General features: G+C 44.9%; 1 protein-coding gene across 2 annotated transcripts in view; it reads right to left on the reverse strand.

The window, feature by feature from the left end:
* The window catches only part of LOC106591943 (netrin receptor DCC), a 586,418-nt gene that overhangs the window by 39,452 nt on the left and 520,289 nt on the right, over positions 1 to 26,677 (reverse strand). For both annotated transcript variants that reach the window (XM_082956999.1, XM_082956994.1), the window contains exons 22-25: positions 25,510 to 25,575; positions 8,514 to 8,670; positions 6,755 to 6,987; positions 4,114 to 4,230 (exon numbers count right to left, since the gene is read on the reverse strand). In XM_082956999.1, coding sequence (XP_082813125.1) covers positions 4,114 to 4,230; positions 6,755 to 6,987; positions 8,514 to 8,670; positions 25,510 to 25,575 — 573 coding nt within the window. The remainder of the gene's footprint in view (positions 1 to 4,113; positions 4,231 to 6,754; positions 6,988 to 8,513; positions 8,671 to 25,509; positions 25,576 to 26,677) is intronic.

The following is a 26,677-nucleotide window of genomic DNA, read 5'->3' on the forward strand; positions in this document are numbered from 1 at the left end:
AATATATTTTATATTTGAGATACCACAAAATCAGCCAACAAGTGCTCAGCATATGTGGGAACTCCAAGACTGTTGGAAAAGCATTCCAGGTGAAGCTGGTTGAGAGAATGCTAAGAATGTGCAAAGCTGTCATCAAGGCAAAGGATGGCTACTTTGAAGAATCTCAAATATAAAATAGATTTTTTGGGTTACTACATGATTTCATAGTTTGGGTATTTTCAATATTTCACAATGTAGAAAATAGTTTTAAAAAATAAAGGAAAACCATTGAATGAGTAGTGGTGTCCAAACATTTGACTGGTATGGTAGTCAGTTTATAACAATTAGACCACAGTTCAGACAGAAACGCATCCTAATTAGAATGTTGACATAACGCAGCGACATCAATTCATCTCACTAATATCATTTTAATTGGATTAATATTCTGGGAATGACTCGGTAGACCCATTTAATCCTAATCTCGTAATCTGATAATCAACTCAGATTATGACCTCTTCTCAGCAGAAATATATATATATACACATGCTTTTACTGCAGCAAACTCATATTTATGCTGAGAAAAGGTCATAATCTGAGTTGATTATCAGATTACGAGATTAGGATTAAATGGGTCTACCGAGTCATTCCCAGAATATTAATCCAATTAAAATGATATTAGTGAGATTAATTGATGTCGCTGCGTTATGTCAACATTCTAATTAGGATGCGTTTCTGTCTGAACTGTGGTCTAATTGTTATAAACTGACTACCATACCAGTCAAAAGTTTGGACACCACTACTCATTCAATGGTTTTCCTTTATTTTTTTAAAGAGGGAAGGGGAGGAGTGGAGGGGTGGAGAGGAGAGGAGAGGAGAGGAGAGGAGAGGAGAGGAGGGGAGGGGAGAGGAGAGGAGAGGAGAGGAGAGGAGAGGAGAGGAGAGGAGAGGAGAGGAGAGGAGAGGAGAGGAGAGGAGAGGAGAGGAGAGGAGAGGAGAGGAGAGGAGAGGGGAGGTAGAGGAGAGGAGAGGAATGGAGAGGAGGGGAGAAGAGAGGAGAGGAGAGGAGAGGAGAGGAGAGGAGAGGAGAGGAGAGGAGAGGAGAGGAGAGGAGAGGAGAGGTAGAGGTAGAGGACCCCTCTCTCTCTGTTTTACTGCTGCAACCTCATATTTCCGCTGAGAAAAGGTCATAATATGAGTTGATTATCAGATTATGAGATTAGGATTAAATGGGTCTACCGAGTCATTCCCAGGTTATTAATCCAATTAAAATGATATTAGTGAGATTAATTGATGTCGCTGCGTTATGTCAACATTCTAATTACGATGCGTTTCTGTCTGAACTGTGGTCTAATTAAAACCACTACGGTCACGGCTTTCTTCCATCCTTGGCTAATAAATCTAACGCCACAACGTGATGGTAATGCTGCGTCGGCATTTAGGACGATGTTCAAATCCCACATCTGTAACCACCTCCTTTGGCCTCTTGTGTTTTAAATAAATAAATAAATAAATAAATAAAGAAGTGTCAGGGGTACAGTAAACATTACTGCACAGTAATTAACGAGCTGCCCTGATGAGGGTCTGATTAAAGCACAGACAGAGGGATGTGTGTGTGTGTGTTTGTGTGTGTGTGTGTGTGTGTGTGTATGTGTTGGAGGCCTGTGTGATGGCTAGCAGTGGGTGCCTACAGCAGCCTAGCACTGTTAACTACTGAGTGTCACTGAGCATGCCCACTAGGGTCCAGGTAGGTAACTACTGAGCATGCCCACTAGGGTCCAGGTAGGTAACTACTGAGCATGCCCACTAGGGTCCAGGTAGGTAACTACTGAGCATGCCCACTAGGGTCCAGGTAGGTAACTACTGAGCATGCTCACTAGGGTCCAGGTAGGTAACTACTAAGCATGCCCACTAGGGTCCAGGTAGGTAACTACTGAGCATGCTCACTAGGGTCCAGGTAGGTAACTACTGAGCATGCCCACTAGGGTCCAGGTAGGTAACTACTGAGCATGCCCACTAGGGTCCAGGTAGGTAACTACTGAGCATGCCCACTAGGGTCCAGGTAGGTAACTACTGAGCATGCCCACTAGGGTCCAGGTAGGTAACTACTGAGCATGCCCACTAGGGTCCAGGTAGGTAACTACTGAGCATGCCCACTAGGGTCCAGGTAGGTAACTACTGAGCATGCTCACTAGGGTCCAGGTAGGTAACTACTGAGCATGCCCACTAGGGTCCAGGTAGATAACTACTGAGCATGCTCACTAGGGTCCAGGTAGATAACTACTGAGCATGCTCACTAGGGTCCAGGTAGGTAACTACTGAGCATGCCCACTAGGGTCCAGGTAGGTAACTACTGAGCATGCCCACTAGGGTCCAGGTAGGTAACTACTGAGCATGCTCACTAGGGTCCAGGTAGGTAACTACTGAGCATGCCCACTAGGGTCCAGGTAGATAACTACTGAGCATGCTCACTAGGGTCCAGGTAGATAACTACTGAGCATGCTCACTAGGGTCCAGGTAGGTAACTACTGAGCATGCCCACTAGGGTCCAGGTAGGTAACTACTGAGCATGCCCACTAGGGTCCAGGTAGGTAACTACTGAGCATGCCCACTAGGGTCCAGGTAGGTAACTACTGAGCATGCCCACTAGGGTCCAGGTAGGTAACTACTGAGCATGCTCACTAGGGTCCAGGTAGGTAACTACTAAGCATGCCCACTAGGGTCCAGGTAGGTAACTACTGAGCATGCTCACTAGGGTCCAGGTAGGTAACTACTGAGCATGCCCACTAGGGTCCAGGTAGGTAACTACTGAGCATGCCCACTAGGGTCCAGGTAGGTAACTACTGAGCATGCCCACTAGGGTCCAGGTAGGTAACTACTGAGCATGCCCACTAGGGTCCAGGTAGGTAACTACTGAGCATGCCCACTAGGGTCCAGGTAGGTAACTACTGAGCATGCTCACTAGGGTCCAGGTAGGTAACTACTGAGGCATGCCCACTAGGGTCCAGGTAGATAACTACTGAGCATGCTCACTAGGGTCCAGGTAGATAACTACTGAGCATGCTCACTAGGGTCCAGGTAGGTAACTACTGAGCATGCCCACTAGGGTCCAGAGGCTAGGGGTAGTGTAAACTACTGAGCATGCCCACTAGGGTCCAGGTAGGTAACTACTGAGCATGCTCACTAGGGGTCCAGGTAGGTAACTACTGAGCATGCCCACTAGGGTCCAGGTAGATAACTACTGAGCATGCTCACTAGGGTCCAGGTAGATAACTACTGAGCATGCTCACTAGGGTCCAGGTAGGTAACTACTGAGCATGCCCACTAGGGTCCAGGTAGGTAACTACTGAGCATGCCCACTAGGGTCCAGGTAGGTAACTACTGAGCATGCTCACTAGGGTCCAGGTAGGTAACTGTTTGTCGATGTTCAGTCTACAATCCAGATTAGACTATCTATGTTCAGTCTACAATCCAGATTAGACTGTCGATGTTCAGTCTACAATCCAGATTAGACTATCTATGTTCAGTCTACAATCCAGATTAGACTATCTATGTTCAGTCTACAATCCAGATTAGACTGTCGATGTTCAGTCTACAATCCAGATTAGACTATCTATGTTCAGTCTACAATCCAGATTAGACTGTCGATGTTCAGTCTACAATCCAGATTAGACTATCTATGTTCAGTCTAAAATCCAGATTAGACTGTCGATGTTCAGTCTACAATCCAGATTAGACTGTCGATGTTCAGTCTACAATCCAGATTAGACTATCTATGTTCAGTCTACAATCCAGATTAGACTGTCTACGTTCAGTCTACAATCCAGATTAGACTATCTATGTTCAGTCTACAATCCAGATTAGACTATCTATGTTCAGTCTACAATCCAGATTAGACTGTCTACGTTCAGTGTACAATCCAGATTAGACTGTCTATGTTCAGTAATAACTGATCCAGGTGATGAGGCCACCTTCCCGCCAGAGGGCCTGTAATCTCAGGAGTCTGCATCCTGCCAGCCACGTCTCTGATCTGAGCTCAGTGGAGTGTCTCTCTCTCTCTCTTCTCTGTGAGATGGATTCCTTGCTGATCGTGATTGACTAACGCGCGTTAGTGGTTAGTGTGTGTTGTTAACTTACGGGTGTTGCTAGGCTGAGAGTCCATGGGGATCAACAGTTTGGTACGTGTTGCCCTCCTGGCAGCTAGAGAGCGCTCTAACGTAGAGATGCAGCTGGAAGCCTCATCGTTGTCTCCACCTGGAAGGGAAATAATTATTGTATGAATTGTCTATTTTGAAGTTTTGTTGACATTTTATTATTGTACTCAGGGATCCCTTGTAAATAAGATTCCTTTTTTTTCATTGGGATTCCACCGGACTAAATTAAGAATAGAGAAAAACAGAAGACGGTGTTGAACCGTTGTCGAGTACTGGGGTCGGCAACCTTTATGACTTGAAATAATTTTGTTAAAAAAAAAAAAAAGAAATATAAAAAATAACATTTTTTTTTTTGAGCGAGCCGCACATCAACAAAAAAAAGTGAGCCATGTTCATGCGTAACAGAGTCAATATCTGATATTCAGCACCACAGATAGCTGTCGGATCAAATTACCACAGCATCTAGTGTTGGGTGAAGATGAGAGGGAGAATCATTGTGTACATACAGGTGAAGGTGAGAGGGAGAATCATAGTGAACATCCCTGTGGCTCAGTTTGTAGAGCATGGTGTTTGCAACGCAAGGGTTGTGGGTTCGATTCCCACGGGGGGCCAGTACAAAAAATGCATGAAATGAAATGTATGCGTTCACTACTGTAAATCGCTCTGGATAAGAGCGTCTGCTAAATGACTGAAATGTAATGAAATGAAAATGAGAGGTAGAATCATAGTGAACATACAGGTGAAGGTAGAATCATAGTGAACATACAGGTGAAGGTGAGAGGGGGAATCATAGTGAACATACAGGTGAAGGTGAGAGGGGGAATCATAGTGAACATACAGGTGAAGGTAGAATCATAGTGAACATACAGGTGAAGGTGAGAGGGGGAATCATAGTGAACATACAGGTGAAGGTGAGAGGGAGAATCATAGTGAACATACAGGTGAAGGTGAGAGGGAGAATCATAGTGAACATACAGGTGAAGATGAGAAGGAGAATCATAGTGAACATACAGGTGAAGGTAGAATCATAGTGAACATACAGGTGAAGGTGAGAGGGAGAATCATAGTGAACATACAGGTGAAGATGAGAGGGGAATCATAGTGAACATACAGGTGAAGGTGAGAGGGGGAATCATAGTGAACATACAGGTGAAGGTGAGAGGGAGAATCATAGTGAACATACAGGTGAAGATGAGAGGGGGAATCATAGTGAACATACAGGTGAAGGTGAGAGGGAGAATCATAGTGAACATACAGGTGAAGATGAGAGGGGGAATCATAGTGAACATACAGGTGAAGGTGAGAGGGGGAATCATAGTGAACATACAGGTGAAGGTGAGAGGGAGAATCATAGTGAACATACAGGTGAAGATGAGAGGGAGAATCATAGTGAACATACAGGTGAAGGTAGAATCATAGTGAACATACAGGTGAAGATGAGAGGGAGAATCATAGTGAACATACAGGTGAAGATGAGAGGGGGAATCATAGTGAACATACAGGTGAAGGTGAGAGGGGGAATCATAGTGAACATACAGGTGAAGGTGAGAGGGAGAATCATAGTGAACATACAGGTGAAGATGAGAGGGGGAATCGATAAATAACCAGGAAGTCGCGAGGCGGGGGAAGGTTGAAGAGCTGCGTATGCCTCAGGAGCCACGGGTTTCCGACCCCTGGTCTGTGTAGTATCAGTTTAGTAGCCTCCCTCAGCAACCAAAGTGAGGAAAATAAACAAATATATTTGTATTCAGAACAGATCTAGACTACTATTGCCTTGTTAACTATAACACCAAAGTCCTTCACATCCTTGTTTAGATATAACACCAAAGTCCTTTAAATCTGGATAAGAAATCAAATCGATAAAACACTCTGCAGACATATTATGAACATACATTATTTACATTTTAGCAGACACTCTTATCCAGAGCGACTTAGTAGTGAATGCATACATTTCATAGATTTTATTTCTCCGTACTGGTCCCCCGTGGGAATCGAACCCACAACCCTGGCGTTGCAAACACCATGCTCTAGCAACTGAGCCACACGGGTCTCTTATGAACAGACATTATGAACCGACATTATGAACCGTCATTATGAACCGACATTATGAACCGTCATTATGAACCGTCATTATGAACCGTCATTATGAACCGTCATTATGAACCGACATTATGAACCGACATTATGAACCGTCATTATGAACCGTCATTATGAACCGTCATTATGAACCGTCATTATGAACCGACATTATGAACAGACATTATGAACCGACATTATGAACAGAGACATTATGAACAACATCACAGAGAAACAGCCACCTTTAATGTGAAGAGATACTTTAAAAGAGAGAATGATGATAACATAAGGTGACAGTTTCCCCCTCAGAGACACTAACGTTTATCCGATCCTTCTTCTCCCTTTTCTGATGCATTTTTCCTTTAAAAACAATCGAGAATGTATTGTTTTGTTGATGGACCGCACAACGACAGACTGGCAGGAAACATAAAACTTGACAACATAACTAGTTACACTTTTCCCATCTCTTATTGGTGTCTAAAGATATTTCCCAAGACATATTACAAAAACACTGTCTTTACCATCACTGACATTCTGCCTGGTCTTACCTGAGTGGCTGCTCTTACTGCCCATTTGGCTCTCTGATTGGCTGTGACTGACAGACTGAGACCTGATATCCTGGATAGAACCCTGGATGGGTGAATCGCGTCCGGAGGGGGCGGCGCTGGCAGGCTTCTCCATGTTCTTCAGTTCCATCTCCTCATGATGAATCCACAGGTCTGGAGGTCTCAGGTCCTTCTGACTACCTTTCCTCTTCCCTGTACTGTGGGTGGCACGCTTCCTACAGAGGGAGATGGAGAGAGTTAGATAGAGAGAAAGACAAAGATAGAAGTGATAAAAGGATATGAGAAAGGAAGGGAGAGAGAGAGAGAGAGAGAGAGAGAGAGAGAGAGAGAAAGGGAGATAGTGAGGGAGAGAGGGAGTTTACTTTAGGGAACAGGACAGGGCTCTGGGTCGAGGAGGGTACTTTAGATTAGGGGTTCCCAACCTAGGTTCCAATCCACGATTGTTTCGCGATTGATTATACCGATCAAAAACTATGCATAAATCCACGATGCTTTAGGCTAGAAACAAGCGGTAAAATGCCAGAAGAAGAGGTGACTGATGTACATGGGGAATATCTTCGGTTAGTCTCTATGACGTTCAGAAGCTGAGCTACGACCTTCTAAAGTCGAGGAGTCAAAGAAACGTGACTTTGCTTGGGAGGTAATCTGATACAGCGTGTGATTCTGTCACTATAAACTGATCTATTCACTTTCTGTAAAAAAGAGAGAAGAGGTATAATTAATGAATTAATTAATTAATTAAATTGAGGGTTCATATAAAATGATCATAATTAAACATATTAGCGGAATAACATCTGGAGAAAATGGGTCTAGACTTTATTTTTCTTATCTATTATTACTATTAAAAGATGTCACGAGTCTTGTTAAACTACGTAGAATCAACTATATCTCAGACTAACCTTTTATACTTTTAACGTGTGCACACACACACACTAACGAACTAGCTGAACCTTCTCTCCCACACGTGTTGAAAGGATATAATGACTAAAGTATCAGCAGGTCTTCACTAATAGCAGGGTGTGTAAGATCTGTGGAGGCTGTACTGTCAGAAGTCTAACTTACAGAACAAGTCTCTCTCTCTCTCTCTCTCTCTCTCTCTCTCTCTCTCTCTCTGTCGATCTCTCTCTCTCTCTCTCTGTCGATCTCTCTCTCTCTCTCTCTGTCGATCTCTCTCTCTCTCTCTCTCTCTCTCTCTCTCTCTCTCTCTCTCTCTCTCTCTCTCTCTCTCTCTCTCTCTCTCTCTCTCTCTCTCTCTCTCTCTCTCTCTCTCTCTCTCTCTCTCTCTCTCTCTCTCTCTCTCTCTCTCTCTCTCTCTCTCTCTCTCTCTCTCTCTCTCTCTCTCTCTCTCTCTCTCTCTCTCTCTCTCAGATAGCACTGTGCAAATATCAAACAGAATGCTTTACGTAATGTGTTAACAGAGTGTCATCCCAGCGCTAAGGGTTGGAAAGGAGAGAAGATAAGCTACCAGCAAACTGCAGTAGAGTCCAAAGGTGTGTCCAAAATGACTCCCTATTACCTACAGTGCACTACTTCTGTAGTGTAAAAAAATAATGTAGTGCACTTTAAAAGGGAATAGGCTGCTATTTGGGACTCAGACCAACAGAAGAATACCTCCTCACAGGTACAACTGTTCTGTTCGCAACATCTCTAGTACAAAGAGAGTTTATAAAGAGGGGGGAAACAGTTGAGAGGGGCCTGATGAGAGGAAAGGAAATGAGAGAGGTAAGAAGGTCCAACTTACTTCCTCTGTTGCGCGGAGGAGCGCCGGGTGCAGATCAGCGCTACTATGACAACCACTACCACGGTAACGGCTCCGACGGAGACCACGATGATGACCAGGAGGTTGCTGTTCTTCTGGGGCGTCACGCTGCCGTGAGGAGGACGCATCTGACCAATGTCTGGAATTACAACAGGGACAGGAAATAGGAACATCTGACCAATGTCTGGAATTACAACAGGGACAGGAAATAGGAACATCGGACCAATGTCTGGAATTACAACAGGGACAGGAAATAGGAACATCTGACCAATGTCTGGAATTACAACAGGGACAGGAAATAGGAACATCTGACCAATGTCTGGAATTACAACAGGGACAGGACATTTTTTTCAAATAACAAATAGTGCACTGTAAGATATTTGACTGATTGACTCCCCTCTGGAAATGAAAAAAAGAAATGGTTTGCACATTCCAAGCACATAAGTCATTCATCTCATTTGCTGCTCACATCCCTTTGAATGAGATACAGCGCTTAAAGTTGAACAACTAGAGATAGGGTACTACGCTTACTTAATGTCTGGACTTCTCTGCCTGGTCCTGAGCGGTGAACAGCTGATGTGATACTGAGAAATTGTAGGTGATCGAATAACCCCCCCCCCCCCCCACTTCCTTCCATTGTGCGAGCAAACGTGTAATCTTTGGAGAATAAAATCGATGACCTACGTGGAAGATTAAAACTACCAACGGGACATTCAAAACTATAATATCTTATGCTTCACGGAGTCGTGGCTGAACGACGACACTATCAACATACAGCTGGCTGGTTATACGCTGTACCGGCAGGACAGAACAGCGGCGTCTGGTAAGACAAGGGGCGGCGGACTATGTAATTTTGTAAATAACAGCTGGTGCACGATATCTAAGGAAGTCTCGAGCTATTGCTCGCCTGAAGTGGAGTTTCTCATGATAAGCTGTAGACCACACTATCTTGCTAGAAAGTTTTCATCTGTATTTTTCGTAGCTGTTTACATACCACCACAGACTGAGGCTGGCACTAAGACAGCATTGAATGAGTTATATTCCGCCATAAGCAAGAATGAAAACACTCACCCAGAGGCGGCACTCCTAGTAGCTGGGGACTTTAATGCAGGGAAACTTAAATCCGTTTTACCAAATTTCTACCAGCATGTTAAATGTGCAACCAGAAGGATAAAAATTCTAGACCACCTTTACTCCACACACAGACGCATAACAAAGCTCTCCCTCGCCCTCCATTTGGCAAATCTGACCATAATTATATCCTCCTGATTCCTGCTTACAACCAAAAATTAAAGCAGGAAGCACCAGTGACTAGATCAATTAAAAAGTGGTCAGATGAAGCAGATGCAAAGCTACAGGACTGTTTTGCTATCACAGACTGGAACATGTTCCGGGATTCATCCGATGGCATTGAGGAGTACAACACATCAGTCATTGGCTTCATCAATAAGTTTATCAATGACGCCGTCCCCACAGTGACCGTACGTTCATACCCCAACCAGAAGCCATAGATTCATACCCCAACCTGAAGCCATGGATTCATACCCCAACCAGAAGCCATGGATTCATACCCCAACCAGAAGCCATGGATTACTTGCAACATCCGCACTGAGCTAAAGGCTAGAGCTGCCGCTTTCAAGGAGCGGCACTCTAGCCTGGAAGCTTAAAAGAAATACCACTATGCCCTCCGACGAACTATCAAACAGGCAAAGTATTAATACAGGACTAAGATCGAATCGTACTACACTGGCTCTGACGCTCGTCGGATGTGGCAGGGCTTGCAAACCATTACAGACTCCAAAGGGAAGCACAGCTGATCTGCCCAGTGACATGAGCCTACCAGACAGGCTAAACTACTTCTATGCTCGCTTCGAGGCAAATAACATTGAAACATGCATGAGAGCACCAGCTGTTCCGGAAGACTGTGTGATCACGCTCTCCGCAGCCGATGTGAGTAAGACCTTAAAACAGGTCAACATTCACAAAGCCGCTGGGCCAGATGGATAACCAGGACGTGTACTCAAAGCATGCGCTGACCAACTGGCAAGTGTCTTCACTGACATTTTCAACCTCTCCCTGACTGAGTCTGTAATACCTACATGTTTCAAGCAGACCACCGTAGTCCCTGTGCCGAAGAACACTAAGGTAACCTGCTTAAATGACTACAGACCTGTAGCACTCATGCCTGTAGCCATTAAGTGCTTTGAAAGGCTGGTCATGGCTCACATCAACAACATTATCCCGGAAACCCTAGACCCACTCCAATTTGCATACCGCCCCAACAGATCCACAGATGATGCAATCTCTATTGCACTCCACACTGCCCTTTCCCACCTGGACAAAAGGAACACCTATGTGAGAATGCTATTCATTGACTACAGCTCAGTGTTCAACACCATAGTGCCCTCAAAGCTCATCAATAAGCTAAGGACCCTGGGACTTAACACCTCCCTCTGCAACTGGATCCTGGACTTCCTGACGGGCCTCCCCCGGTGGTGAGGGTAGGTAACAACACATCCGCCATGGTGATCCTCAACACAGGGAACCCTCAGGGGTGCGTGCTTAGTCCCCTCCTGTACTCCCTGTTCACTCATGACTGCACAGCCAGGCACGACTCCAACACCATCATTAACTTTGCCGATGACACAACAGCCTGATCACCGACAACGACAAGACAGCCTATTGGCAGGAGGTCAGAGACTTGGCCGTGTGGTGCCAGGACAACAACCTCTCCCTCAACGTGATCAAGGCAAAGGAGATGATTGTGGACTAGAGGAAAATGAGGACCGAGCACGCCCCCATTCTCATCGACGGGGCTGTAGTGGAGCAGGTTGAGAGCTTCAAGTTCCTTGGTGTCCATATCACCAACAAACTAACATGGTCCAAGCACACCAAGACAGTCATGAAGAGGGCACGACAAAACCTTTTCCCCCTCAGGAGACTGAAAATATTTGGCATGGGTGCTGAGATCCTCAAAAGGTTCTACAGCTGCAGCATCGAGAGCATCCTGACTGGTTGCATCCCTGCCTGGTATGGCAACTGCTCGATCTCCGACCGCAAGGCGCTACAGAGGGTAGTGCGTACGGCCCAGTACATCACTGGGGCCAAGCTTCCTGCCATCCAGGACCTCTATACCAGGCGGTGTCAGAGGAAGGCCCTAAAAATTGTCAAACAGTCCAACCACCCTATTCATAAACTGTTCTCTCTGCTACCACACGGCAAGCGGTACCAGAGCGCCAAGTCTAGGTCCAAGAGACTTCTAAACAGCTTCTACCCCCAAGCCATAAGACTCCTGAACATCTAATCAAATGGCTACCCAGACTATTTGCATTGCCCCCCACCTCTTTTACACCGCTGCTACTCTCTGTTCTTATCATCTATGCATAGTCACTTTAATAACTCTACCTACATGTACATATTACCTCAACTAACCGGTGCCCCCGTACATTGACTCTGTACCGGTAACCCCCTGTATATAGTCTCACTATTAACATTTTACTGCTGCTCTTTATTTACTTGTTGGGGGTGGGGTATACTGTAATGGTATACTGATTGTGATGCTATAATGTAAATGCTAACGACATTCTTGTCCTCTCTGTCCCACTTCCAACTGTCGTTTCTACATACAAACAAAAATTAAATAATAATCACATCACATCACTAAACTGGGTCAAAGCTGTAAGTTTTCCTTCCTCCACTTTTAATGCTGCAGCACATTGAAAACAACGACAAACAAGGTCTGAGGAGCTGAACCAGTATCTTATCTACTGCTTGAGAGTGACACGCCATTCAGAGAACAGTGGGTGTTGGACTGTAGTCAGAGCAAAACATTTTGCCCCTCAGGAGACTGAAAAGATTTAGCATGGGTCCTGAGATCCTCAAAAAGGTTCTACAGCTGCACCATCGAGAGCATCCTGACTGGTTGCATCACTGCCTGGTACGGCAACTGCTCGGCCTCCAACCGCAAGGCACTACAGAGGGTAGTGTGAACTGTAGTCAGAGCACAGTGGGTGTTGGACTGTAGTCAGAGAACAGTAGGTGTTGGACTGTAGTCAGAGAACAGTAGGTGTTGGACTGTAGTCAGAGAACAGTAGGTGTTGGACTGTAGTCAGAGAACTGTAGGTGTTGGACTGTAGTCAGAGAACTGTAGGTGTTGGACTGTAGTCAGAGAACAGTACGTGTTGGACTGTAGTCAGAGAACAGTAGGTGTTGGACTGTAGTCAGAGAACAGTAGGTGTTGGACTGTAGTCAGAGAACAGTAGGTGTTGGACTGTAGTCAGAGAACAGTAGGTGTTGGACTGTAGTCAGAGAAAAGGAGGTGTTGGACTGTAGTCAGAGAACAGTAGGTGTTGGACTATAGTCAGAGAACAGTAGGTGTTGGACTGTAATCAGAGAACTGTAGGTGTTGGACTGTAGTCAGAGAACAGTGGGTGTTGGACTGTAGTCAGAGAACAGTGGGTGTTGGACTGTAGTCAGAGAACTGTAGGTGTTGGACTGTAGTCAGAGAACAGTACGTGTTGGACTGTAGTCAGAGAACAGTACGTGTTGGACTGTAGTCAGAGAACAGTAGGTGTTGGACTGTAGTCAGAGAACAGTAGGTGTTGGACTGTAGTCAGAGAACAGTAGGTGTTGGACTGTAGTCAGAGAACAGTAGGTGTTGGACTGTAGTCAGAGAACTGTAGGTGTTGGACTGTAGTCAGAGAACTGTAGGTGTTGGACTGTAGTCAGAGAACAGTACGTGTTGGACTGTAGTCAGAGAACAGTACGTGTTGGACTGTAGTCAGAGAACAGTACGTGTTGGACTGTAGTCAGAGAACAGTAGGTGTTGGACTGTAGTCAGAGAACAGTAGGTGTTGGACTGTAGTCAGAGAACAGTAGGTGTTGGACTGTAGTCAGAGAACTGTAGGTGTTGGACTGTAGTCAGAGAACTGTAGGTGTTGGACTGTAGTCAGAGAACAGTACGTGTTGGACTGTAGTCAGAGAACAGTACGTGTTGGACTGTAGTCAGAGAACAGTACGTGTTGGACTGTAGTCAGAGAACAGTAGGTGTTGGACTGTAGTCAGAGAACAGTAGGTGTTGGACTGTAGTCAGAGAACAGTAGGTGTTGGACTGTAGTCAGAGAACAGTAGGTGTTGGACTGTAGTCAGAGCACAGTAGGTGTTGGACTGTAGTCAGAGAAAAGGAGGTGTTGGACTGTAGTCAGAGAACAGTAGGTGTTGGACTGTAGTCAGAGAACAGTAGGTGTTGGACTGTAGTCAGAGAACAGTAGGTGTTGGACTGTAGTCAGAGCACAGTAGGTGTTGGACTGTAGTCAGAGAACAGTAGGTGTTGGACTGTAGTCAGAGAACAGTAGGTGTTGGACTGTAGTCAGAGAACAGTACGTGTTGGACTGTAGTCAGAGAACAGTACGTGTTGGACTGTAGTCAGAGCACAGTAGGTGTTGGACTGTAGTCAGAGAACAGTAGGTGTTGGACTGTAGTCAGAGAACAGTAGGTGTTGGACTGTAGTCAGAGAAAAGGAGGTGTTGGACTGTAGTCAGAGAACTGTAGGTGTTGGACTGTAATCAGAGAACTGTAGGTGTTGGACTGTAGTCAGAGAACAGTGGGTGTTGGACTGTAGTCAGAGAACAGTGGGTGTTGGACTGTAGTCAGAGAACTGTAGGTGTTGGACTGTAGTCAGAGAACAGTACGTGTTGGACTGTAGTCAGAGAACAGTACGTGTTGGACTGTAGTCAGAGAACAGTAGGTGTTGGACTGTAGTCAGAGAACAGTAGGTGTGGGACTGTAGTCAGAGAACAGTAGGTGTTGGACTGTAGTCAGAGAACAGTAGGTGTTGGACTGTAGTCAGAGAACTGTAGGTGTTGGACTGTAGTCAGAGAACTGTAGGTGTTGGACTGTAGTCAGAGAACAGTACGTGTTGGACTGTAGTCAGAGAACAGTACGTGTTGGACTGTAGTCAGAGAACAGTACGTGTTGGACTGTAGTCAGAGAACAGTAGGTGTTGGACTGTAGTCAGAGAACAGTAGGTGTTGGACTGTAGTCAGAGAACAGTAGGTGTTGGACTGTAGTCAGAGAACAGTAGGTGTTGGACTGTAGTCAGAGAACTGTAGGTGTTGGACTGTAGTCAGAGAACTGTAGGTGTTGGACTGTAGTCAGAGAACAGTACGTGTTGGACTGTAGTCAGAGAACAGTACGTGTTGGACTGTAGTCAGAGAACAGTACGTGTTGGACTGTAGTCAGAGAACAGTAGGTGTTGGACTGTAGTCAGAGAACAGTAGGTGTTGGACTGTAGTCAGAGAACAGTAGGTGTTGGACTGTAGTCAGAGAACAGTAGGTGTTGGACTGTAGTCAGAGCACAGTAGGTGTTGGACTGTAGTCAGAGAAAAGGAGGTGTTGGACTGTAGTCAGAGAACAGTAGGTGTTGGACTGTAGTCAGAGAACAGTAGGTGTTGGACTGTAGTCAGAGAACAGTAGGTGTTGGACTGTAGTCAGAGCACAGTAGGTGTTGGACTGTAGTCAGAGAACAGTAGGTGTTGGACTGTAGTCAGAGAACAGTAGGTGTTGGACTGTAGTCAGAGAACAGTACGTGTTGGACTGTAGTCAGAGAACAGTACGTGTTGGACTGTAGTCAGAGCACAGTAGGTGTTGGACTGTAGTCAGAGAACAGTAGGTGTTGGACTGTAGTCAGAGAACAGTAGGTGTTGGACTGTAGTCAGAGCACAGTAGGTGTTGGACTGTAGTCAGAGAACAGTACGTGTTGGACTGTAGTCAGAGAACAGTACGTGTTGGACTGTAGTCAGAGAACAGTAGGTGTTGGACTGTAATCAGAGAACAGTAGGTGTTGGACTGTAGTCAGAGAACAGTACGTGTTGGACTGTAGTCAGAGAACAGTAGGTGTTGGACTGTAGTCAGAGAACAGTACGTGTTGGACTGTAGTCAGAGAACAGTAGGTGTTGGACTGTAGTCAGAGAACAGTACGTGTTGGACTGTAGTCAGAGAACAGTAGGTGTTGGACTGTAGTCAGAGAACAGTACGTGTTGGACTGTAGTCAGAGCACTAACAGACAGCCTGTGTTCCCAAGCCCTGTTTCCTACAGTACGTGTGTGCGTATGGTGTGTGCGTATGGTGTGTGTGTGTGTGTGTGTGTGTGTGTGTGTGTGTGTGTGTGTGTGTGTGTGTGTGTGTGTGTGTGTGTGTGTGTGTGTGTGTGTGTGTGTGTGTGTGTGTGTGTGTGTGTTCGTTCCTTTCGGTTCAAAACACAAGCTGTTTCCATATAGCCTGAGGAAAATACCAAACACAACAATGCAAAAAGACAAATTGAGAGAGTTATGCACATTTCCATGGCTGGTACCATACAGTGGTGTGTGTAGTGTGTGTGGGTGTGTAGTGTGTGTGTGTGTGTGTGTGTGTGTGTGTGTGTGTGTGTGTGTAGTGTGTGTGTAGTGTGTGTGTGCGTATGGTGTGTGTGTAGTGTGTGTAGTGTGTGTGTGGTGTGTGTGTGTGGTGTGTGTGTGCGTATGGTGTGTGTGTGGTGTGTGCGTGGTGTGTGCGTGGTGTGTGCGTGGTGTGTGCGTGGTGTGTGCGTGGTGTGTGCGTGGTGTGTGCGTGCGTGTTCATGGGGGGGAGGGGGGGGGGTGTTAACTGTGAAGGATGGATTTCACTGTGGCGCCACCAAGCCCCCACACCAACACGAGGCTTCTCCACGCTACTCCTGTCAAGGTCGCAATACCGGTGTGATGGAGAGTGTCATCAATTCAACCTGTCCCTTCGTTCACTTTCACCGCCCCGCGGTCTCAAAGAAAATGACAGATATACTGAAGCCTTTAAACGCTTCCTGTACTTCAATACCAAGCGTTCATACAGCATCCGTAGACAACCCATCTCCTCTGGGCTGAGGTAAGGACTACTTCCTGTACTTCAATACCAAGCGTTCATACAGCATCCGTAGACAACCCATCTCCTCTGGGCTGAGGAAAGCACTACTTCCTGTACTTCAATACCAAGCGTTCATACAGCATCCGTAGACAACCCATCTCCTCTGGGCTGAGGAAAGCACTACTTCCTGTACTTCCTTACCAAGCGTTCACACAGCATCCGTAGACAACCCATGTCCTCTGGGCTGAGGTAAGGACTACTTCCTGTACTTCCTTACCAAGCGTTCACACAGCATCCGTAGACAACCCATCTCCTCTGGGCTGAGGTAAGGACTGCATTCCAAAAGACTGCTCTATTCTCTATAGTGCACTACTTTTAACCAGGGGCCCATAGGGTCATTTGAGAGGCAGCCAATAGAGTGTAGACTGTATTCCATTAGGGCTAATACATTAGGGCTAATACAATAACCTTGTCTAAAGACCCTCGGGCTACTAGGTCCGTCTATCAGCTACTCAAACAGAACGGCCCACACGGTACGAAACGTCTGTGTGTGTGTGTGTGTGTGTGTGTCTATATACACACAATACCAGTCAAAAGTTTGGACACCTACTCATTCAAGGGTTTTAGTTGATTTTATTCTACATTGTAGAATACTCTGGGTCTTCCTTTCCTGTGGCTTGTAACTCTAATGAACTTATCCTCTGCAGCAGAGGGAACTCTGGGTCTTCCTTTCCTGTGGCGGTCCTCGTGAGAGACAGTCTAATCATAGAGCTTGATGGTTTTTGCGACTGCACTTAAAGAAACGTTCAAACTTCTTGAAATTTTCCGGATTGACTGACCTTCATGTCTTAAAGTAATGATGGACTGTTGTTTCTCTTTGCTTATTTGAGCTGTTCTTGCCATAATATGGACTTGGTCTTTTACCAAATAGGGATATCTTCTGTATACCACCCCTACCTTGTCACAGCACAACTGATTGGCTCAAATGCATTAAGAAGGAAAGAAATTCCACAAATTGACTTTTAACAAGGCACAACTGTTAATTGAAATGCATTCCAGGTGACTACCTCATGAAGCTGGTTGAGAGAATGCCAAGAGTGTGCAAAGCTGTCATCAAGGCAAAGGGTGGCTTTGAAGAATTTTATTTTGAAGAATCTAAAATATTAAAAATATTTTGATTTGTTTAACACTTTTTTTAGTTACTACATGATTCCATATGTGTTATTTCATAGTTTTGATGTCTTCACTATTATTCTACAATGTAGAAAATAGTAAAAAATAAAGAAAAACCCTGGAATGGGTAGGTGTGTCAAACCTTTTGACTCGTACTGTGTATATATATATATATATATATATATATATATATATATATATATATATATATATATATATATGTGTGTGTTCTGGAATATTCTACAGGTTATATTGTAAACTAATTCCCTTGGTAATATCAGAACACTATTCTTTGTTAGTGCATCTGGTAATCGACATGTTGTACAACTCGACGGTCCGACAACACCTCACAAGTAAACATACTGAAAATCAAATGACCTGTCAAACGCAGATAAAACAACTTGAAAGCAGACTAACCTCAGTAGCTTTTTTGAACCAAAAGAGTAAATGAAAAGCTTTTTGTTGTGTTAGTGTCTGTCAACGATGTAGCTAGGTTAACCCACGAGGAAAACAACATCACAGAAGCATTACAAGATAGAACTGCTCTCATCCCAGCAGGATAACAAAGCCTTACACAGGTAAAGCTTTCAACACATTTTTCTGCACAAAGTCTTGTGAAAACCAATTTCATTACATAAAGACAGCATTTCACAGTGACACGCTCGTGTTGCTGGCAAAACCAACAATAACGGCAAATATTTATTTAATTCCTAGAGTACTATAGCTTTTATTTACAATAACACAGCTGCTGATATTAAGGTGAGTTGTTTTGATGAAGGGTTGACTATCAGTATGCTGGTACTCTACTAGAGCCTTGCCCTTACCCGTGACCTTCAGGCCCTACCCTACCCTTACCCGTGACCTTCATGCCCTACCCTACCCTTACCCGTGACGTTCAGGCCCTACCCTGCACTTACCCGTGACGTTCAGGCCCTCCCTAACCCAGGCCTGCAACGTTCAGGCCCCTATTCATCACCTTGGTCTGTTCTCTAGGTTTAACAAGATGCCATGAAATCGTTTGATATTGGCTCTGTTCACATTGGAATTCATCAGTCATCTTTAAAAAAAAAAAATTAAATACATAAATATTCAATAATTATCCGGTCTAGCCGTCTCAACAACAATATCTTTTCCAGCAGAAACATCAGATAATGTGTGAGAGTGCCTCAGACCCATCGTCCTGGTAACACACTGCACATGTCCCAAATGGCACCCTATTCCCTATGTAGTGCACTACTATAGACCAGAGCCCTATTCCCTATATAGTGCACTACTATAGACCAGAGCCCTATTCCCTATATAGTGCACTAATTTAGACAAAAGCCCTATTCCCTATATAGTGCACTACTTTAGACCAGAGCCCTATTCCCTATATAGTGCACTACGTTAGACAAGAGCCCTAGTCTAAAGGAATGTATATTATAACGCCGTTTGGGACACAGACATTGGTTAATGACGTTGACGCTAGACTCCAGTCCGGTTCTGCCTCGATGCTCGTCTGCTATATTAGGGTCATTTCCACAGAATTATCTCCTATTCATTAAGATGGTTTTCAAGATGGAATCCCAACGTTCCCGGGAGAAGAGAAACACAGATTGCACACATGCGATCTTTCAGACTGGGTTTGGATAAAAATAGATCGGATAATCTGGAACCTTCTAGGAGTAGGGCAGAAGTATTGGATTGTTTAATAAGTAACTAGGTAGGCTAACAATAGTAGGACATGTACACAATCCGGAACATCTAGGAACATGTACACAATCCGGAACATGTACACAATCCGGAACATGAACACAATCCGGAACATGAATACAATCCGGAACATCTAGGAACATGAACACAATCCAGAACATCTAGGAACATGAACACAATCCGGAACATCTAGGAACATGAACACAATCCGGAACATCTAGGAACATGTACACAATCCGGAACATCTAGGAACATGAACACAATCCGGAACATCTAGGAACATGAACACAATCCGGAACATCTAGGAACATGAACACAATCCAGAACATCTAGGAACATGAACACAATCCGGAACATCTAGGAACATGAACACAATCCGGAACATCTAGGAACATGAACACAATCCGGAACATCTAGGAACATGAACACAATCCAGAACATCTAGGAACATGAACACAATCCGGAACATCTAGGAACATGAACACAATCCGGAACATCTAGGAACATGAACACAATCCGGAACATCTAGGAACATGTACACAATCAGGAACATCTAGGAACATGAACACAATCAGGAACATGAACACAATCCGGAACATCTAGGAACATGAACACAATCCGGAACATCTAGGAACATGAACACAATCCGGAACATCTAGGAACATGAACACAATCCGGAACATCTAGGAACATGAACGCAATCCGGAACATCTAGGAACATGAACACAATCCGGAACATCTAGGAACATGAACACAATCAGGAACATGAACACAATCCGGAACATCTAGGAACATGAACACAATCCGGAACATCTAGGAACATGAACACAATCCGGAACATCTAGGAACATGAACACAATCCGGAACATCTAGGAACATGAACACAATCCGGAACATCTAGGAACATGAACACAATCCGGAACATCTAGGAACATGAACACAATCCGGAACATCTAGGAACATGAACACAATCCGGAACATCTAGGAACATGAACACAATCAGGAACATGAACACAATCCGGAACATCTAGGAACATGAACACAATCAGGAACATCTAGGAACATGTACACAATCCGGAACATCTAGGAACATGAACACAATCCGGAACATCTAGGAACATGAACACAATCCGGAACATCTAGGAACATGTACACAATCAGGAACATCTAGGAATATGAACACAATCAGGAACATCTAGGAATATGAACACAATCAGGAACATCTAGGAATATGAACACAATCAGGAACATGAACACAATCCGGAACATCTAGGAACATGAACACAATCAGGAACATCTAGGAACATGTACACAATCAGGAACATCTAGGAACATGTACACAATCCGGAACATCTAGGAACATGAACACAATCCGGAACATCTAGGAACATGAACACAATCCGGAACATCTAGGAACATGAACACAATCCGGAACATCTAGGAACATGAACACAATCCGGAACATCTAGGAACATGAACACAATCCAGAACATCTAGGAACATGAACACAATCCGGAACATCTAGGAACATGAACACAATCCGGAACATCTAGGAACATGAACACAATCCGGAACATCTAGGAACATGTACACAATCAGGAACATCTAGGAACATGAACACAATCAGGAACATGAACACAATCCGGAACATCTAGGAACATGAACACAATCCGGAACATCTAGGAACATGAACACAATCCGGAACATCTAGGAACATGAACACAATCCGGAACATCTAGGAACATGAACGCAATCCGGAACATCTAGGAACATGAACACAATCCGGAACATCTAGGAACATGAACACAATCAGGAACATGAACACAATCCGGAACATCTAGGAACATGAACACAATCCGGAACATCTAGGAACATGAACACAATCCGGAACATCTAGGAACATGAACACAATCCGGAACATCTAGGAACATGAACACAATCCGGAACATCTAGGAACATGAACACAATCCGGAACATCTAGGAACATGAACACAATCCGGAACATCTAGGAACATGAACACAATCCGGAACATCTAGGAACATGAACACAATCAGGAACATGAACACAATCCGGAACATCTAGGAACATGAACACAATCAGGAACATCTAGGAACATGTACACAATCCGGAACATCTAGGAACATGAACACAATCCGGAACATCTAGGAACATGAACACAATCCGGAACATCTAGGAACATGTACACAATCAGGAACATCTAGGAATATGAACACAATCAGGAACATCTAGGAATATGAACACAATCAGGAACATCTAGGAATATGAACACAATCAGGAACATGAACACAATCCGGAACATCTAGGAACATGAACACAATCAGGAACATCTAGGAACATGTACACAATCAGGAACATCTAGGAACATGTACACAATCCGGAACATCTAGGAACATGAACACAATCCGGAACATCTAGGAACATGTACACAATCAGGAACATCTAGGAACATGAACACAATCAGGAACATGAACACAATCCGGAACATCTAGGAACATGAACACAATCAGGAACATCTAGGAACATGAACACAATCCGGAACATCTAGGAACATGAACACAATCCGGAACATCTAGGAACATGAACACAATCAGGAACATCTAGGAACATGTACACAATCAGGAACATCTAGGAACATGTACACAATCCGGAACATCTAGGAATATTCTAAGAAGGTTTAGTAGAACTGAAGAACACAGGCAGACAAATGAGATTAGTCTCAGTCCCACAACACCTGACCAGTCCCGTCTCTGGGACAGGATAAATGACTCGTCCCCTGCTCAGAGTCACTAGTCTGGACATACAGCTCGTATAATTACTGCACACCTAGGGCACAGTTGCACACTATTCCCTATGTAGTGCACTACTTTTAACCAGAGCCCAGGCAGTATGGACAATATGTCTACCAACTGGATGGTCCAAAGTAGTGCACTACATAGGGAATAGGATGCCATTAGGGACACAGTTCCTCTGTTTCACACTGCTCCTGTCCATTGAGAACCAGGTACTATACAAGGAGGATCTGTGCTTCATCAGTGAACTCTGACCTCTATCATGCTGGAAGGCAACAGAAGCCAACGTCGCAACCATCTGCTCCTAATCAGAAGGACAGACAGAAGCTACCGGTTACCTCCTAATTCATTCCAGCAGGCAATGCAGTGGGTCAGTGAGCACGCTGTCATACCAGCGAGTCCTGCCGATCCCCGGCGACGTTCTGCCAACACTCTCAAGTATGATTACAGATTACAGCGTGTGTGTAGGGTTAGGGTTGCTCAGACTGGATAGGGTTACTCAGACTGGTTAGGGTTACTCAGACTGGATAGGGTTACTCAGACTGGATAGGGTTACTCAGACTGGATAGTGATAGGGTTACTCAGACTGGATAGGGTTACTCAGACTGGATAGGGTTACTCAGACTGGATAGGATTGCTCAGACTGGATAGGGTTACTCAGACTGGATAGGGTTACTCAGACTGGATAGGGTTACTCAGACTGGATAGGGTTAGTGTTGCTCAGACTGGATAGGGTTGCTCAGACTGGATAGGGTTGCTCAGACTGGATAGTGTAACTCAGACTGGATAGTGTTACTCAGACTGGATAGGTTTACTCAGACTGGATAGGGTTACTCAGACTGGATAGGGTTACTCAGACTGGATAGTGTTACTCAGACTGGATAGGGTTAGTGTTGCTCAGACTGGATAGGGTTGCTCAGACTGGATAGGGTTAGGGTTACTCAGACTGGATAGGGTTACTCAGACTGGATAGGGTTACTCAGACTGGATAGGATTGCTCAGACTGGATAGGGTTACTCAGACTGGATAGGGTTACTCAGACTGGATAGGGTTACTCAGACTGGATAGGGTTACTCAGACTGGATAGGGTTAGTGTTGCTCAGACTGGATAGGGTTGCTCAGACTGGATAGGGTTGCTCAGACTGGATAGTGATAGGGTTGCTCAGACTGGATAGGGTTACTCAGACTGGATAGGGTTACTCAGACTGGATAGTGTAACTCAGACTGGATAGTGTAACTCAGACTGGATAGTGTAACTCAGACTGGTTAGTGTTACTCAGACTGGATCGGGTTACTCAGACTGGATTGGGTTAGGGTTGCTAAGACTGGATAGTGATAGGGTTACTCAGACTGGATAGGGTTACTAAGACTGGATAGTGATAGGGTTACTCAGACTGGATAGGGTTACTCAGACTGGATAGGGTTAGGGTTACTCAGACTGGATAGGGTTAGGGTTACTCAGACTGGATAGTGTTACTCAGACTGGATAGTGATAGGGTTACTCAGACTGGATAGGGTTACTCAGACTGGATAGGGTTAGGGTTACTCAGACTGGATAGTGTTACTCAGACTGGATAGTGTTACTCAGACTGGATAGGGTTACTCAGACGGGATAATGATAGGGTTACTCAGACTGGATAGGGTTACTCAGACTGGATAGGGTTACTCAGACTGGATAGGGTTAGGGTTAGTCAGACTGGATAGTGTTACTCAGACTGGATAGTGATAGGGTTACTCAGACTGGATAGGGTTACTCAGACTGGATAGTGATAGGGTTATTCAGACTGGATAGGGTTACTCAGACTGGATAGGGTTACTCAGACTGGATAGGGTTAGGGTTACTCAGACTGGATAATGTTACTCAGACTGGATAGTGTTACTCAGACTGGATAGGGTTAGGGTTACTCAGACTGGATAGGGTTACTCAGACTGGATAGGGTTAGGGTTACTCAGACTGGATAGTGTTATTCAGACTGGATAATGTTACTCAGACTGGATAGTGTTAGGGTTACTCAGACTGGATAGGGTTAGGGTTACTCAGACTGGATAGGGTTAGGGTTACTCAGACTGGATAGTGTTACTCAGACTGGATAGTGATAGGGTTACTCAGACTGGATAGGGTTAGGGTTACTCAGACTCGATAGTGTTACTCAGACTGGATAATGTTACTCAGACTGGATAGTGTTACTCAGACTGGATAGCGTTAGGGTTACTCAGACTGGATAGGGTTACTCAGACTGGATAGTGTTAGGGTTACTCAGACTGGATAGGGTTAGGGTTGCTAAGACTAGATAGTGTTACTCAGACTGGATAGTGTTAGGGTTACTCAGACTGGATAGTGTTAGGGTTATTCAGACTGGATAGGGTTCCTCAGATTGGATAGGGTTCCTCAGACTGGATAGGGTTACTCAGACTGGATAGGGTTACTCAGACTGGATAGGGTTAGGGTTACTCAGACTGGATAGGGTTAGGGTTACTCAGACTGGATAGGGTTACTCAGACTGGATAGTGTTACTCAGACTGGATAGGGTTAGGGTTACTCAGACTGGATAGGGTTAGGGTTACTCAGACTGGATATGGTTAGGGTTGCTAAGACTGGATAGTGTTACTCAGACTGGATAGTGTTACTCAGACTGGATAGTGTTACTCAGACTGGATAGGGTTAGGGTTACTCAGACTGGATAGGGTTGCTAAGACTGGATAGGGTTAGTGTTACTCAGACTGGATAGGGTTAGGGTTACTCAGACTGGATAAGGTTAGGGTTACTCAGACTGGATAGTGTTACTCAGATTGGATAGGGTTCCTCAGACTGGATAGGGTTACTCAGACTGGATAGGGTTAGTGTTACTCAGACTGGATAGGGTTAGTGTTACTCAGACTGGATAGGGTTACTCAGACTGGATCTCTAGTCTACCCCTCCCTCCCTCCCTCCCTTCTCCTGCTCATAAACCTACACAGCCTGTAATGATATGCTACTCCTTAATTAACAGACAGATTTCCCAACAGAGACAGATAGACTAGGTGATTTCACAGTATGGATCCGTTTCCAGGTCTGGGAACAGACAGACTAGGTGATTTCACAGTAGGGATCCGTTTCCAGGTCTGGGAACAGACGGACTAGGTGATTTCACAGTAGGGAGCTGTTTCCTGTGAAATCGGTGAAATCAACTAGTTTTCCCAGACCTTGTGCACGGCACAACAGAACCAAATGCAAAAGTCTCCGAGCAATACCCCACCCACCCACATGACACTCCTGACAGGCTAAAACCAATACTCAAAGTATTTGAAAGATCTCGATTAGTATTTGAACCCAGGTCTAGTATAGTATAGTTTACTCTGAACACAGCACAGGGCGGTAACACTTTTACAATAGGGAGCAGTTAAGGCTGTGTGGCAGAAATGCATTTTGGGTTATAGGGGTGCTTACCGTTCAAACTGCTCCTATCAATCAGGTTGTTGTCAGAAGGCCAGTAGCCGCCATCTCCATGGCGACCTGTAGAACAGAAAAAGAGTGGGGGTGAGCAGGGATAGAGAGAGAGGAGGGAGAGATGTGGGAGGGAGAGAGAGAGAGGAGGGAGGGAGGGAGAGAGTAGGGGAAGGGAGAGAGAGAGCAGGGGAAGGGAGAGAGAGTAGGGGAGGGAGAGAGAGTAGGGGGAGGGAGAGAGAGAGCAGGGGAAGGGAGAGAGAGAGAGAGAGTAGGGGAAGGGAGAGAGAGAGAGAGAGCAGGTGAAGGGAGAGAGAGAGCGAGAGCAGGGGAAGGACAAAGAAGAACGCTATTATATTTTAGTGTTCAAACTTGAGTATTTAGAGAGGGATTTTCTTTTTTATACCTATTTTAAGAATACATTATTTTCTTTGACTCAACTACGACAATGTATGAAATGTAACATTAGCCTAAACGGCAATCCAGAGATAGAATAAAGTGTGGGAGTGGTCTGAGTGTCTGTAGAATAGCCTGTATTGTACATCTCATTATACATTCCTGAGTGCCAACCAATAATAGGCAATTGGAAACTATTGTGTTTGAGAGCAGGAGACAATTCAGAGATACACAAAGAGAGAGGGAGAAAGATAGAGAGACAGGGAGAGAGAGAGAGAGAGAGAGAGAGAGAGAGAGAGAGAGAGAGAGAGAGAGAGAGAGAGAGAGAGAGAGAGAGAGAGAGAGACAACAGAGAGAGAGAGAGACAACAGAGAGAGGGAGAGACAACAGAGAGAGACAACAGAGAGAGGGAGAGACAACAGAGAGAGACAACAGAGAGAGGGAGAGACGAAAGAGAGAGACAACAGAGAGAGGGAGAGACGAAAGAGAGAGACAACAGAGAGAGGGAGAGACGAAAGAGACAGGAGAGCGACAGGAGAGAGACAAGTAGAAAGACACAAAGAGAGAGGGAGAGATAAGGGAGAGATAATATCAATTCAAGGGGCTTTATTGGTATGGGAAACATATGTTAACATTGCCAAAGCAAGTGATGTAGATAAAACACTCTCTTTATCTATCCCTCTCTCTAACCCCCCCCCCCCCCTCTCCACACACACACACACACACAGACCACTAAACTACACTATACTACAGACCACTATACTATACACACTAT

The sequence above is a fragment of the Salmo salar genome, chromosome 01 (assembly GCF_965601325.2).
Source record: "Salmo salar chromosome 01, fSalSal1, whole genome shotgun sequence".
NCBI lineage: Eukaryota > Metazoa > Chordata > Actinopteri > Salmoniformes > Salmonidae > Salmo > Salmo salar.